General features: G+C 43.0%; 3 protein-coding genes and 1 pseudogene across 4 annotated transcripts; all 4 read left to right on the top strand.

Moving 5' to 3' along the window:
• Positions 1-1,923: 1,923 nt before the first annotated feature.
• Positions 1,924-2,784, top strand: LOC310776589 (lysophosphatidic acid receptor 6-like; the record flags this gene model as incomplete). Its single annotated transcript, XM_083636766.1, has 1 exon — positions 1,924-2,784. The coding sequence occupies one exon, from the start codon at positions 1,924-1,926 to the stop codon at positions 2,782-2,784; it is 861 nt and encodes a 286-aa protein (XP_083492892.1).
• Positions 2,785-6,940: 4,156 nt separating this feature from the next.
• On the top strand, positions 6,941-7,833 carry LOC310776588 (lysophosphatidic acid receptor 6-like; annotated as a pseudogene). The gene has a single exon. The product of its transcript is annotated as a lysophosphatidic acid receptor 6-like (transcript).
• A 1,627-nt stretch (positions 7,834-9,460) lies between these two features.
• On the top strand, positions 9,461-10,327 carry LOC310776587 (lysophosphatidic acid receptor 6-like; the record flags this gene model as incomplete). Its single annotated transcript, XM_083636765.1, has 1 exon — positions 9,461-10,327. The coding sequence occupies one exon, from the start codon at positions 9,461-9,463 to the stop codon at positions 10,325-10,327; it is 867 nt and encodes a 288-aa protein (XP_083492891.1).
• A 2,832-nt stretch (positions 10,328-13,159) lies between these two features.
• Positions 13,160-14,020, top strand: LOC310776586 (lysophosphatidic acid receptor 6-like; the record flags this gene model as incomplete). The annotated part of the gene is made up of 1 exon (XM_083636764.1): positions 13,160-14,020. One exon carries the CDS (start codon positions 13,160-13,162, stop codon positions 14,018-14,020), a length of 861 nt encoding a protein of 286 aa, XP_083492890.1.
• Between the last annotated feature and the right edge of the window lie 1,129 nt (positions 14,021-15,149).

Here is a 15,149-nt window from a genome sequence, read left to right as displayed (position 1 = left end):
TGTCTCTCATACACTTTCCTTCGCATTTACTGGCACCCTGAGTGTTGGGGGCTGTGTATACGCAATCACATTTCATCTTCAATGTTTCCTTGAACAGGAAGAGCAAAAATGTTTGACGTCTCTTTTTGTCAGATCAGCTACACCAACTTTTTAGCACTGAAAAATAAAGGAACTTTGGTCAATATATGCCTATATTTGTACAATTATTCTTTTATTTACTTCGTTTTATTTTAAATGTAACCCTTTTCACCATAGGCTTGTGATATGAGGAAGACTTTATGCTGTACAATAAAGCATTCATAAACCCCTTTAAACTCCAATACTAATAAATTATGATTCTCACACTCAATCATGATGAGGCTATGTGGGGACAGTCCTGGTATTAATAACCCAATATAATGTTGCTATAGAAATATGTGGCAGGTCATCCCTGCACTATCCTAGAGAAAAAGCTTGCCCCTCAGGACAGCCTGCATGCATACCTCGCTGAACTGCTGTGTTGTGCCACACAAATAATGTCTTGGACTATTTTCAATAATGAAGACTACTTATATCAGTGCACGCCGCCTTTCTTTGAGGTTGTATAACCCATTCATTGTTAGGCCCCCCCCCCTTTCATTGATGTGGTCTCCTCATCCATTTAGTTTCCCACACTGCTTCCACTCATGTGGCAACTCTAATACTTGGTAAAATGGTGAAAGAGCCATCTCTGTGTGTAATAAACATGTCTAGGATCAATTATGATTCTCACACTCAAACATGATGAGGCTATGTGGGGACAATCCTGGTATTAATAACCCAATATAATGTTGCTATAGAAATATGTGGCAGGTCTTCCCGCACTATCCTAGAGAAAAAGATGGCCCCTCAGGACACACAGCCTGCATGCATACCTCGCTGAACTGCTGCGGCTCCCATGCCTGTTGTGCCACACAAATAATGTCTTGGACTATTTTCTAGATGAGCCGCGAAGACTACTTCGCAGCTAACGCCCAGTTCAGGTCATATCACGGTGCACGCCCCCTTTCTTGAGGTTGTTAGGCTCGCCCCCTTTCATTGATGCTGTCTCCTCATCCATTCACAGTTTCCCACGCTGCTTCCACTCCACTCATGTGGCAATAACCAATCAGCCCAAGCTATTCCCTTCCTGCTGATCCAATCACCTAACCAGCTTAGTATATCAGAGTCCATGTTTTACTCTGTTTGCTATGTGCTGCGTATGTGCCATGTGTCATTCTCAGTTGCTGATCATCATCGCTGAAGCAGTTGTTTTCGCCGAAGGACGGCGATCACTCACAGGACAGAGTCCTGTCTCTGCCCTGGGGCATTGGGGAGATAATTCATCAGACCAGATTATTCATCAGACCAGAGGGGAAGAGCACCTCCTACTGGTCCTCCAACACCACTTCCAGCACCAGTCTCCCATCCAAGGAGTATCCTATAGGCCAGACCTGCTTAGCTTCCCAAGGAAAGCCAGTAATGTAATGCAGGAGCCACTCGTGCTGGTAAAGCTGTCATGAATGATTATATACAGTATATATGGCCTTTATAGAACGGTGGTATCAATATGACATTTTAAAATAGTCATAACATTGATGGAAATGCCATGGTAACTTGTCCATGGTTCTTCTTCTTGTTTTCTGCCTCTCAAGTAATTACAACCAAACTAGGCTGCCAATCAAAATCCCAGTATTAGAAACAAAAATGAGACAGGAGGTAAACGAACTCATGAATGTCACAGTGGAGCTCTGCTATTAAGTCAAGTCACCCTTGTTTCCTGTTTCAAAACTTTCCACACAACCTAAACTCACCCTATTAAGGCCAACCCACTCAGATCCTAGATAAAGTCTGGAGGACAGAGTTGCTTTGCACCATTGCCAGTCAAGCATACACAGATAGTGCTTTTCTTGTCAGCTAGACACGATGAATGATACACAGAAGGATGCAGAGGTAGACAAGATGCCCTATGCCATAGTCTTTAGCTGCATCATGGTGGTGGGTCTGCCTCTCAATGCTGTGTCACTGTGGATTCTGATACGCCGCCACAGGCTCAAATCTCCCAGTGCCGTCTTCATGATCAACCTGGCACTTTCAGACCTGCTGCTGGTGATCTCCCTGCCCTGGAGGGTCTACTTCTATGTCACAGGCAGCTGGCCCTTTGGCATTGCGGTGTGTGTCAGCACCATAGCATTCTTCCACAACAACATCCGCACCAGCTCCATCTTCATCACCTTCATCGGTGTGGACCGGCTGCTGGCAGTGGTTTACCCGCTGAGATCACAGCATCTGAGATCCATCTCCAATGCCTGGAAAGCCTCTGCCTTTGTTTGGATCCTTGGGGTCGTAATAAACGTCCCAGAAAGCATCAACCATTCAAGACAGTTATCCAGGTGCAATGTATCTACCTGTTTTGACATTCTTCCTCTTACGTGTCGGTATATGCCAGATGTGATTTATTTTCAGTGTGCTTTAGTGTTCACCATGCTGGCAGTCAATGTTGTGTCCACTGCTATGGTGTCTTGGACTCTCCGCAGGCATCTCAGTGACTCTGCACGGGTCAACAACAAGGTGAATGTCATGCTGCTTTTTGTCATGAACTTGATCATGTTCATCATCTGTTTCGTGCCTCTGTCACTGGCCTTTATTGCATTTCGCCAAGAAGCAATCCTGCCAACCATATCTCTTGCTAGTATGAACTGCTGTCTGGATCCACTGTTATATTACTTTTCTTTGGATGCCTTCTGGAAGAAAAAAGAGGATGTGGACATTGCAAGAGATGAGTGAAGACAAGGGACGTAAAGAGTTAGAATGCCATGACATCAAAATCGCCACTGTCATTGTGAGTTGCTCCTTTTTCAGCCAAAGAGATTACTTGTGTGTGGAAATTTAATTGTTTATTGAATGATTTGTTCTAGCTGCAGGGTTCCCACACATTTTCTTGGATAAGATTTCAAAACTTTTCCATGACTTTTCAAGGATCCATAATAGAATTTCTATGTAATGTGAGGCAGTGACTCTGAATCAATACCAGACATTATTACTCCTGTACACTGGCTAAATAGGACATAGCTCTTTATATTGGATTTACGTCAACAGCTACAGACAATACATTTGCTGTTATGTTACATTGTGGAAGGTTATCCACAGAAGATTGCAGTAACAATTGAAACTAAATTCCTTTTCTAGAACTGGCTGTGTATTTTGGCTTATTGTTCACCACTGGCTTAAGAGGTTGCAATTGACTGAAATTATTGAGTTTATATGTATATGTATGTATATGTATATGTAATGTATATGTATATGTACAGTATATGTATGTATATATGTGTGTGTGTGTGTGTGTGTGTGTGTGTGTGTGTGTGTGTGTGTGTGTGTGTGTGTGTGTGTGTGTGTGTGTGTGTGTGTGTGTGTGTGTGTGTGTGTGTGTGTGTGTGTGTGTGTGTCTGTGTCTGTGTGTGTGTGTCTGTGTGTGTGTGTGTGTGTGTGTGTGTGTGTGTGTGTGTGTGTGTGTGTGTGTGTCTGTGTGTGTGTTTGTAGCATCTGTGTTGGTAAGCTTATTTGTTGGCAGTGTTTATTTTGCCTGGAGATATACAGAATGCATATTTGTCTTTTGCAAACAAAAATTTTCTACAAATAAAGGACAGTAGTAGTATCTTTTCATCATTTTATCTCTCATACACCTTCCTTCGCATTTACTGGCACCCTGAGTGTTGGGGACTGTGTATACGCAATCACATTTAATCTTCAATTCAAAAACAGAAGAGCAAAAATGTTTGACGCCTCTTGTTGTCAGATCAGCTACACCAACTTTTTAGCACTGACAAATAAAGAAACTGTGGTCAATATATGCCTATATTTCTATGGTCATAGAATTTTCAATTTGTGTTATACTTTCCTGTTGTAATTTTGCTTCTTTTTCGCCCTCCACTTTGAAATTGTATTTAAATGTTGCCTTAATTGTACAATTTATTTACTTCATTTTCTTTTAAATGTAACCCTTTTCACCATAGGCTTGTGATATGAGGAAGACTTTATGCTGTACAATAAAGCATTCATAAACCCCTTTAAACTCCAATACGAAGAAATTATGATTCTCACACTCAAACATGATGAGGCTATGTGGGGACAGACCTGGTATTAATAACCCAATATAATGTTACTATAGAAATATGTGGTAGGTCATCCCTGCACTATCCTAGAGAAATATATTGCCCCTCAGGAAACACAGCCTGCATGCATACCTCGCTGAACTGATGTGTTGTGCCACACAAATAATGTCTTGGACTATTTTCAATAATGAAGACTACTTAGCAGCTAACGCCCAGTTCAGGTCATATCACAGTGCATGCCGCCTTTCTTTGAGGTTGTATAACCCATTCATTGTTAGGCTCCCCCCTTTTCATTGATGCTGTCTCCTCATCCATTCACAGTTTCCCACGCTGCTTCCACTCATGTGGCAATAACCAATCAGCCCAAGCTATTCCCTTCCTGCTGATCCAATCAGCTAACCAGCGTAGTATATCAGAGTCCATGTTTTACTGTTTGCTATGTGCTGCGTATGTGCACGTAACGCTGAAGCAGTTGTTTTCGCCCCACCTCCTCCCCTGACCACCACCATCGTCATGACTCCTGAAGAATTCCCTATGGCGGATTTCCTATTAAATTCTTCAATGACGACACCCTCTCATCATCTCAGGAGAGCGTCATCATATCATGGAGTCATAAGCCAAAATTAATTTCTTGTATCATTAAAGCTTGTTAAACTTTCTACTAGTCTCTCATTATTGAAACAGTGTTACTGCTGCGGTGCTGCCTTCTGGTAAACTGAGCAGGAGCAGAGCCGCTGCTGTCTGTTTTTGCTGGGAACCGCACGCGTCTCACGATGATAATAGCTGTGACTCCGAATCTCTAGATGAGCCGTTGCAGAGTTAAGTGGCTGGCCCATTGCATGGCTGGGCAGACTCTTCCCATCTTTTGTTCTGTTTGGCATTTCTTTTGCACTTTTGAGTGTAGAGTACAGCAGGAATGACCTGGACGTTTGCACTTCCGGTTCCTGACTTTTGAAGCGTTTTCTGAAAATCTCGATTTAAAAAAATTCACATTTACGCTTGAAGTTATAAAAGTGGTCCTCATTTGTTTGTTTCTTAAACCTTTGTTAACCACGGTCGCATTACTTTTAGACGAAGGAACCAGGAAGTGCAGGGACTTCTGGATAAGTCTATAAAAATACGTCATCACTGCGTTAGGATTTTCTAAATTAAAAACCATCTTCTTTGGCACTCTCTCTGTGGTCTTGGTGTCCTTTATATTCGATCTCGCGTTGAAGCTTATTTTCTGGAGGACATATTGATCCCCCTTATAATTGATTGGATTTATATAGCGCCTTTCTAGACACTCAAAGCGCTTCACATATCAGGGGAGGGAAGGGGGGGAAGAACTCAACTCATCCACCACCGATGTGCAGCACCCACCTGGGTGATGCACGGCAGCCAGTTTGCACCAGAACGCTCACCACACATGAGCTCTCACAGTGGAGAGTTGAGGACTGAATGTGCTAATTAAGTAATGAGGGATGATTAGGTGGCCATGATTGAAGGAAGGCCTGTGTGGGAATAATGGATGATCATGAACATTCATAATGTGGTCTATAATCCCTTGTAATGAACATGCTTATAAAGCATATATGGCCTTTATAGAACGCTGGTATCAATATGACATTTTAAAATAGTAATAAAATTGATGGAAATGCCATGGTAACTTGTCCATGGTTCTTCTTCTTGTTTTCTGCCTCTCAAGTAATTACAACCAAACTAGGCTGCCAATCAAAATCCCAGTATTAGAAACAAAAGTGAAACAGGAGCGGAAAATACATGAATGTCACAGTGGAGCTCTGCTATTAAGCCAATCACCATCAACAGCACAGTGGTGGAAAGGGTGGACAGCTTCAAGTACCTGGGAGTCAATATCCACCAGGACCTGACATGGGCCAACCACACCGCCACTGTTGTCAAAAAGGCCCAACAGTGACTACACGGACTCAGACGCCTGAAGAAATTCGGGCTAAGGCCAAAAATCCTCAGGGACTTCTACAGAGGCACCATTGAAAGCCTGCTGACTGGCTGCTTCACCACCTGGTACGGGAACTGCACCACCATGGACCGCAGGGCGCTAAGAAGGGTGAGGCGCGCGGCCCAGCACGTAACAGGATGTGAGCTGCCAGAACTGCAAGATCTGTACAACCAGCGGTGCCTCAGGAGGTCCATGAAGATCATCAAAGACACAAACCACCCCCACAACAGTCTGTTCTCCGTGCTACCCTCAGGGAGGAGATACAGGGTCCCAAGAGCACGCACAAATCGCTTGAGGGACAGTTTCTTCTCGGAGGCCACGAGACTCCTTAACATATACAAATAGTGTAGTAGCCGTACTGTACCGCACTGCAGCTGCTACCATCACGTATGACTAATGTTCAATAGTAGTATTAGGCATATGCTATTTGCACCTAACAGAATGTTATTATGTTTAATTATGTTTAAAGTATGTTCATGCCATTTGCACATATGTGCAGTGAATACACCACTGTCTGTAGCGTGTCTTATTGCTTTATTGCTTGTTGCCTCTTGTTTTGTTTTTTTTGTTTTTTTTTGCACTATGTTGTAACGGAGTCTACAGCACAAGAATTTCACACGTGATACTTGTACTACGGAGTGACAATAAAAATCTTGAATCTTGAATCTTGAATCTAAGGCACGTCACCCTTGTTTCCTGTTTCAAAACTTTCCACTGCTTAAAACACAAACACCCTAAACCTCAGCCTGTTAAGGCCAACCCACCCTAACCTCAGTTTACATAGATAAAGACTGGAGAGCAAAGTTGGTTTGCACCATTGCCGGTCAAGCATACACAGATACAGTAGTGCTTTTCTTGTCAGCTAGACACGATGAATGATACACAGGAGGATGCAGAGGTAGACAAGATGCCCTATGCCATAGTCTTCAGCTGCATCATGGTGGTGGGTCTGCCTCTCAATGCTGTGTCACTGTGGATTCTGATACGCCGCCACAGGCTCAAATCTCCCAGTGCCGTCTTCATGATCAACCTGGCACTTTCAGACCTGCTGCTGGTGATCTCCCTGCCCTGGAGGGTCTACTTCTATGTCACAGGCAGCTGGCCCCTTGGTATTACGGCGTGTGTCTGGATCATAGTTGTCTTCCACAACAACATCCGCTCCAGCTCCATCTTCATCACCTTCATCGGTGTGGACCGGCTGCTGGCAGTGGTTTACCCGCTGAGATCACAGCATCTGAGATCCATCTCCAATGCCTGGAAAGCCTCTGCCTTTGTTTGGATCCTTGGGGTCGTAATAAACGTCCCAGAAAGCATCAACCATTCAAGACAGTTATCCAGGTGCAATGTATCTACCTGTTTTGGCGTTCTGCCTCCTAACTGTCGGTATATACCAGATGTGATTTATTTTCAGTGTGCTTTAGTGTTCACCATGCTAGCAATCAATGTTGTGTCCACTGCTATGGTGTCTTGGACTCTCCGCAGGCATCTCAGTGACGATCTGCAAGGGTCAACAACAAGGTGAATGTCATGCTGCTTTTTGCCATGAACTTGATCATGTTTATCATCTCTTTCTTACCTATGTCATTGGCCCTTGTGCTTAGTAAAGATAAATATATAAGACTGCCAACCATATCTCTTGCTAGTATGAACTGCTGTCTGGATCCACTGTTATATTACTTTTCTTTGGATGCCTTCTGGAAGAAAAAAGAGGATGTAGAACTTGCAAGAGAGTTGGTGAAGACAAGGACACATGAGTTAGGATAAGATGGGATGTCACAACTTGTCTCGACTTGAATAAAATTCAAGTGCAATGTGAACCCACTGTATGAGGTTCAAGATTTGCCTACAATCTGCATTCATATGATAACTTAAAAAAAAACATTTAAAGTTGCCAGTTTTGGATTAAAAGCAATGTTCAACAATGTATCGATTAAACAAGTGTGTCTTTTCATATGTTCATGCTTAGCTGTTTTTAAGTGCTGTATATAAGTCTGTTTCCATAAGTAACATTTGGCATCAAGTAAGACATATCAGTTTCCTGAACCTACTGGCAACACAAAAAGCGTTTTTTCTCGAGAACCGTTCATCCGATCGACTTCAAACTTGGGGAGTGCTCCCCAAGAAAGTGTAGCGTCGAATGTTGCGCAATTCGACCAATCAGCACATGGCTTTCATGTATCTCATCATCCGATTGACTTCAAACTTGTGGGGTGCGCTGCTGGGGACCCAAAAGTGCCAAATTTTGTCAGGAGTTTGGTCACACACCCCAAAAAAGTGTGCCCATGGCCGTGGCGCATCGTCTCCGGAGTCTCCACCCGAGAAATGAGTGCACTCTAGTAGCATTAATAGCTTGTGGATTGATTTTTTTCTGTTGTTGCTCATCACAGTTTGTCTCAATAAATATCTCATATGTGTGATGCACACAAATAGGCCTACTTCTGGGGAAGAAAATATTGGCAGTGGGGCTTTTGGGTATTTTGCCTACATTTTTGTATGTGGATGGATTATTAATTTGCACTGCATTGCCATATGCCCAAATTCACATATTCTGTTTATGAAATACAAATGATAGGGAAATGCATCATCTTCTCGTGTGTTGATCAGAGTTGTGATTAATGGGTTGGGTGTGCCCCGAAAGATTTTCTGATTTCAAAGTGGGCCACATGCTTAACTTAGGCAATGGCTGTCATAGAGAGTCAGGGTTCGACGGCTGGGTAGGGGGAGTGGCTAGGTGTATTTTGGTGGTGAGAAGCGGCATGGTAAGGAAAGGGGCGGGGCTAGGGAAAAGGGGCCGTAGCTAGGGATAGGAAGGCCAGAGAATCGAGGTTCGAGGGGTGGTAGGGGGGTGGCTAGGTGTATCTGGGTGGTGGGAGGGGGTGTGGTCATGAAAGGGTAGAGGGCTATGGAAAAGGGGCCGTACTGTAGCTAGGGATAGGAAAGTTGTAGAGAGTTGGGGTTTCGAGGGGTGGGTATTGGGAGTGGCTGGGCGGTATATATGGCCTTTATAGAACAGTGGTATCAATATGGCATTTTAAAATAGTCACAACATTGATGGAAATGCCATGGTAACTAGTCCATGGTTCTTCTTCTTGTTTTCTGCCTCTCAAGTAATTACAACCAAACTAGGCTGCCAATCAAAATCCCAGTATTAGAAACAAAAATGAGACAGGAGGTAAACGAACTCATGAATGTCACAGTGGAGCTCTGCTATTAAGTCAAGTCACCCTTGTTTCCTGTTTCAAAACTTTCCACACAACCTAAACTCAGGCTATTAAGGCCAACCCACCCTAACCTCAGATCCTAGATAAAGTCTGGAGGACAGAGTTGCTTTGCACCATTGCCAGTCAAGCATAGACAGATACAGTATTGCTTTTCTTGTCAGCTAGACACGATGAATGATACACAGAAGGATGCAGAGGTAGACAAGATGCCCTATGCCATAGTCTTCAGCTGCATCATGGTGGTGGGTCTGCCTCTCAATGCTGTGTCACTGTGGATTCTGATACGCCGCCACAGGCTCAAATCTCCCAGTGCCGTCTTCATGATCAACCTGGCACTTTCAGACCTGCTGCTGGTGATCTCCCTGCCCTGGAGCGTCTACTTCTATGCCACAGGCAGCTGGCCCTTTGGCATTGTGGAGTGTGTCATCACCATAGTATTCTTCCACAGCAACCTGCGCGCCAGCGCCATCTTCATCACCTTCATCGGTGTGGACCGGCTGTTGGCAGTGGTTTACCCGCTGAGATCACAGCATCTGAGATCCACCTCCAATGCCTGGAAAGCCTCTGCCTTCGTTTGGATCGTTGGGTTGGTAGTGAACATCCCAGAGAGCATCACATTTTCAAGACATTTATCAAGGTGTGATGTATCTACCTGTTTTGACGTTCATCCTCCTAAGTGTCCGATTCCGTATACACCAGTGGGGTTTTATTTTCAGTCTGCTATAGTGTTCACCATGCTGGCAGTCAATGTTGTGTCCACTGCTATGGTGTCTTGGACTCTCCGCCGGCATCTCAGTGACTCTGCAAGAGTCAACAACAAGGTGAATGTTATGCTGATTTTTGTCATGAACTTGATCATGTTCATCATCTGTTTCGTGCCTCTGTCACTGGCCCTTTTTGCTTTTCCCCGAGAAGCCTACATGCCAACCATATGTCTTGCTAGTATGAACTGCTGTCTGGATCCACTGTTATATTACTTTTCTTTGGATGCCTTCTGGAAGAAAAAAGAGGATGTGGACATTGCAAGAGATGAGTGAAGACAAGGGACGTAAAGAGTTAGAATGCCATGACATCAAAATCGCCACTGTCATTGTGATTTGCTCCTTTTTCAGCCAAAGAGATTACTTGTGTGTGGAAATTTAATTGTTTATTGAATGATTTGTTCTAGCTGCAGGGTTCCCACACATTTTCTTGGATAAGATTTCAAAACTTTTCCATGACTTTTCAAGGATCCATAATATAATTTCTATGTAATGCGAGGCAGTGACTCTGAATCAATACCAGACATTATTACTCCTGTATACTGGCTAAATAGGACATAGCTCTTTATATTGGATTTACGTCAACAGCTACAGACAATACATTTGCTGTTATGTTACATTGTGGAAGGTTATCCACAGAAGATTGCAGTAACAATTAAAACACAATTCCAGGACTTTTCTAGAACTTTCAAGGATTTTACTAATTCCATGACTTTTCCAGGCTTTGTATTTTGGCTTATTGTTCACCACTGGCTTAAGAGGTTGCAATTGACTGAAATTATGGAGTTTATTATGTGTGTGTGTGTGTGTGTGTGTGTGTGTGTGTGTGTGTGTGTGTGTGTGTGTGTGTGTGTGTGTGTGTGTGTGTGTGTGTGTGTGTGTGTGTGTGTGTGTGTGTTTGTAGCATCTGTGTTGGTAAGCTTTGTTGGCAGTGTTTATTTTGCCTAGAGATATATGATACACTTTATTATTGGCATAGTGTTGGTGGCTTATCTTAATTTATCTTAATTTTCTTCCTTGAACAGGAACAGCAAAAATGTTTGACGCCTCTTGTCAGATCAGCTGCCCCAACTTTTTGGCACTGAAAAATAAAGAAACTGTGTTCAATATATGCCTAAATGTCTACGTTCATAGAAAATGAATATACTCTAATGCAAAAAAGGACAGTATCTTTTCATCATTTTGTCTCTCATACACTTCCCTTCGCATTTACTGGCACCCTGAGTGTTGGGGGCTGTGTATACGCAATCACATTTCATCTTCAATGTTTCCTTGAACAGGAAGAGCAAAAATGTTTGACGTCTTTTTTTGTCAGATCAGCTACACCAACTTTTTAGCACTGAAAAATAAAGGAACTGTGCTCAATATATGCCTATATTTGTACAATTATTATTTTATTTACTTCATTTTCTTTTAAATGTAACCCTTTTCACCATAGGCTTGTGATATGAGGAAGACTTTATGCTGTACAATAAAGCATTCATAAACCCCTTTAAACTCCAATACTAATAAATTATGATTCTCACACTCAATCATGATGAGGCTATGTGGGGACAATCCTGGTATTAATAACCCAATATAATGTTGCTATAGAAATATGTGGCAGGTCATCCCTGCACTATCCTAGAGAAAAAGCTTGCCCCTCGCGACAACCTGCATGCATACCTCGCTGAACTGCTGTGTTGTGCCACACAAATAATGTCTTGGACTATTTTCAATAATGAAGACTACTTATATCAGTGCACGCCACCTTTCTTTGAGGTTGTATAACCCATTCATTGTTAGCCCCCCCCCCCCCCTTTCATTGATGCGGTCTCCTCATCCATTTAGTTTCCCACACTGCTTCCACTCATGTGGCAACTCTAATACTTGGTAAAATGGTGAAAGAGCATCTCTGTGTGTAATAAACATGTCTAGGATCAATTATGATTCTCACACTCAAACATGATGAGGCTATGTGGGGACAATCCTGGTATTAATAACCCAATATAATGTTGCTATAGAAATATGTGGCAGGTCTTCCCGCACTATCCTAGAGAAAAAGATGGCCCCTCAGGACACACAGCCTGCATGCATACCTCGCTGAACTGCTGCGGCTCCCATGCCTGTTGTGCCACACAAATAATGTCTTGGACTATTTTCTAGATGAGCCGCGAAGACTACTTCGCAGCTAACGCCCACTTCAGGTCATATCACGGTGCACGCCCCCTTTCCTGAGGTTGTTAGGCTCGCCCCCTTTCATTGATGCTGTCTCCTCATCCATTCACAGTTTCCCACGCTGCTTCCACTCCACTCATGTGGCAATAACCAATCAGCCCAAGCTATTCCCTTCCTGCTGATCCAATCACCTAACCAGCGTAGTATATCAGAGTCCATGTTTTACTCTGTTTGCTATGTGCTGCGTATGTGCCATGTGTCATTCTCAGTTGCTGATCATCATCGCTGAAGCAGTTGTTTTCGCCGAAGGACGGCGCTCACTCACAGGACAGAGTCCTGTCTCTGCCCTGGGGCATTGGGGAGATAATTCATCAGACCAGATTATTCATCAGACCAGAGGGGAAGAGCACCTCCTACTGGTCCTCCAACACCACTTCCAGCACCAGTCTCCCATCCAAGGAGTATCCTATAGGCCAGACCTGCTTAGCTTCCCAAGGAAAGCCAGTAATGTAATGCAGGAGCCACTCGTGCTGGTAAAGCTGTCATGAATGATTATATACGGTATATATGGCCTTTATAGAACGGTGGTATCAATATGACATTTTAAAATAGTCATAACATTGATGGAAATGCCAAGGTAACTTGTCCATGGTTCTTCTTCTTGTTTTCTGCCTCTCAAGTAATTACAACCAAACTAGGCTGCCAATCAAAATCCCAGTATTAGAAACAAAAATGAGACAGGAGGTAAACGAACTCATGAATGTCACAGTGGAGCTCTGCTATTAAGTCAAGTCACCCTTGTTTCCTGTTTCAAAACTTTCCACACAACCTAAACTCACCCTATTAAGGCCAACCCACTCAGATCCTAGATAAAGTCTGGAGGACAGAGTTGCTTTGCACCATTGCCAGTCAAGCATACACAGATAGTGCTTTTCTTGTCAGCTAGACACGATGAATGATACACAGAAGGATGCAGAGCTAGACAAGATGCCCTATGCCATAGTCTTTAGCTGCATCATGGTGGTGGGTCTGCCTCTCAATGCTGTGTCACTGTGGATTCTGATACGCCGCCACAGGCTCAAATCTCCCAGTGCCGTCTTCATGATCAACCTGGCACTTTCAGACCTGCTGCTGGTGATCTCCCTGCCCTGGAGGGTCTACTTCTATGTCACAGGCAGCTGGCCCTTTGGCATTGCGGTGTGTGTCAGCAACATGGCATTCTTCCACAACAACATCCGCACCAGCTCCATCTTCATCACCTTCATCGGTGTGGACCGGCTGCTGGCAGTGGTTTACCCGCTGAGATCACAGCATCTGAGATCCATCTCCAATGCCTGGAAAGCCTCTGCCTTTGTTTGGATCCTTGGGGTCGTAATAAACGTCCCAGAAAGCATCAACCATTCAAGACAGTTATCCAGGTGCAATGTATCTACCTGTTTTGACATTCTTCCTCTTACGTGTCGGTATATGCCAGATGTGATTTATTTTCAGTGTGCTTTAGTGTTCACCATGCTGGCAGTCAATGTTGTGTCCACTGCTATGGTGTCTTGGACTCTCCACAGGCATCTCAGTGACTCTGCACGGGTCAACAACAAGGTGAATGTCATGCTGCTTTTTGTCATGAACTTGATCATGTTCATCATCTGTTTCGTGCCTCTGTCACTGGCCTTTATTGCATTTCGCCAAGAAGCAATCCTGCCAACCATATCTCTTGCTAGTATGAACTGCTGTCTGGATCCACTGTTATATTACTTTTCTTTGGATGCCTTCTGGAAGAAAAAAGAGGATGTGGACATTGCAAGAGATGAGTGAAGACAAGGGACGTAAAGAGTTAGAATGCCATGACATCAAAATCGCCACTGTCATTGTGAGTTGTTTCTTTTTCAGCCAAAGAGATTACTTGTGTGTGGAAATTTAATTGTTTATTGAATGATTTGTTCTAGCTGCAGGGTTCCCACACATTTTCTTGGATAAGATTTCAAAACTTTTCCATGACTTTTCAAGGATCCATAATAGAATTTCTATGTAATGTGAGGCAGTGACTCTGAATCAATACCAGACATTATTACTCCTGTACACTGGCTAAATAGGACATAGCTCTTTATATTGGATTTACGTCAACAGCTACAGACAATACATTTGCTGTTATGTTACATTGTGGAAGGTTATCCACAGAAGATTGCAGTAACAATTGAAACTAAATTCCTTTTCTAGAACTTTCAAGGATTTTACTAATTCCATGACTTTTCCAGGCTGTGTATTTTGGCTTATTGTTCACCACTGGCTTAAGAGGTTGCAATTGACTGAAATTATTGAGTTTATATGTATATGTATGTATATGTAATGTATATGTATATGTACAGTATATGTATGTATATGTGTGTGTGTGTGTGTGTGTGTGTGTGTGTGTGTGTGTGTGTGTGTGTGTGTGTGTGTGTGTGTGTGTGTGTGTGTGTGTGTGTGTGTGTGTGTGTGTGTGTCTGTGTCTGTGTGTGTGTTTGTAGCATCTGTGTTGGTAAGCTTATTTGTTGGCAGTGTTTATTTTGCCTGGAGATATACAGAATGCATATTTGTCTTTTGCAAACAAAACATTTCTACAAATAAAGGACAGTAGTAGTATCTTTTCGTCATTTTGTCTCTCATACACCTTCCTTCGCATTTACTGGCACCCTGAGTGTTGGGGACTGTGTATACGCAATCACATTTCATCTTCAATTCAAAAACAGGAAGAGCAAAAATGTTTGACGTCTCTTGTTGTCAGATCAGCTACACCAACTTTTTAGCACTGACAAATAAAGAAACTGTGGTCAATATATGCCTATATTTCTATGGTCATAGAATTTTCAATTTGTGTTATACTTTCCTGTCGTAATTTTGCTTCTTTTTCGCCCTCCACTTTGAATTTGTATTTAAATGTTGCCTTAATTGTACAATTTATTTA

This window comes from Poromitra crassiceps (assembly GCF_964638095.1).
Source record: "Poromitra crassiceps genome assembly, chromosome: 5".
In the NCBI taxonomy this organism is placed as follows: Eukaryota; Metazoa; Chordata; class Actinopteri; order Beryciformes; family Melamphaidae; genus Poromitra; species Poromitra crassiceps.
The sequence above is the reverse complement of the archived record's forward strand: the minus strand, read 5'-3'. Positions and strand labels throughout refer to the sequence as shown.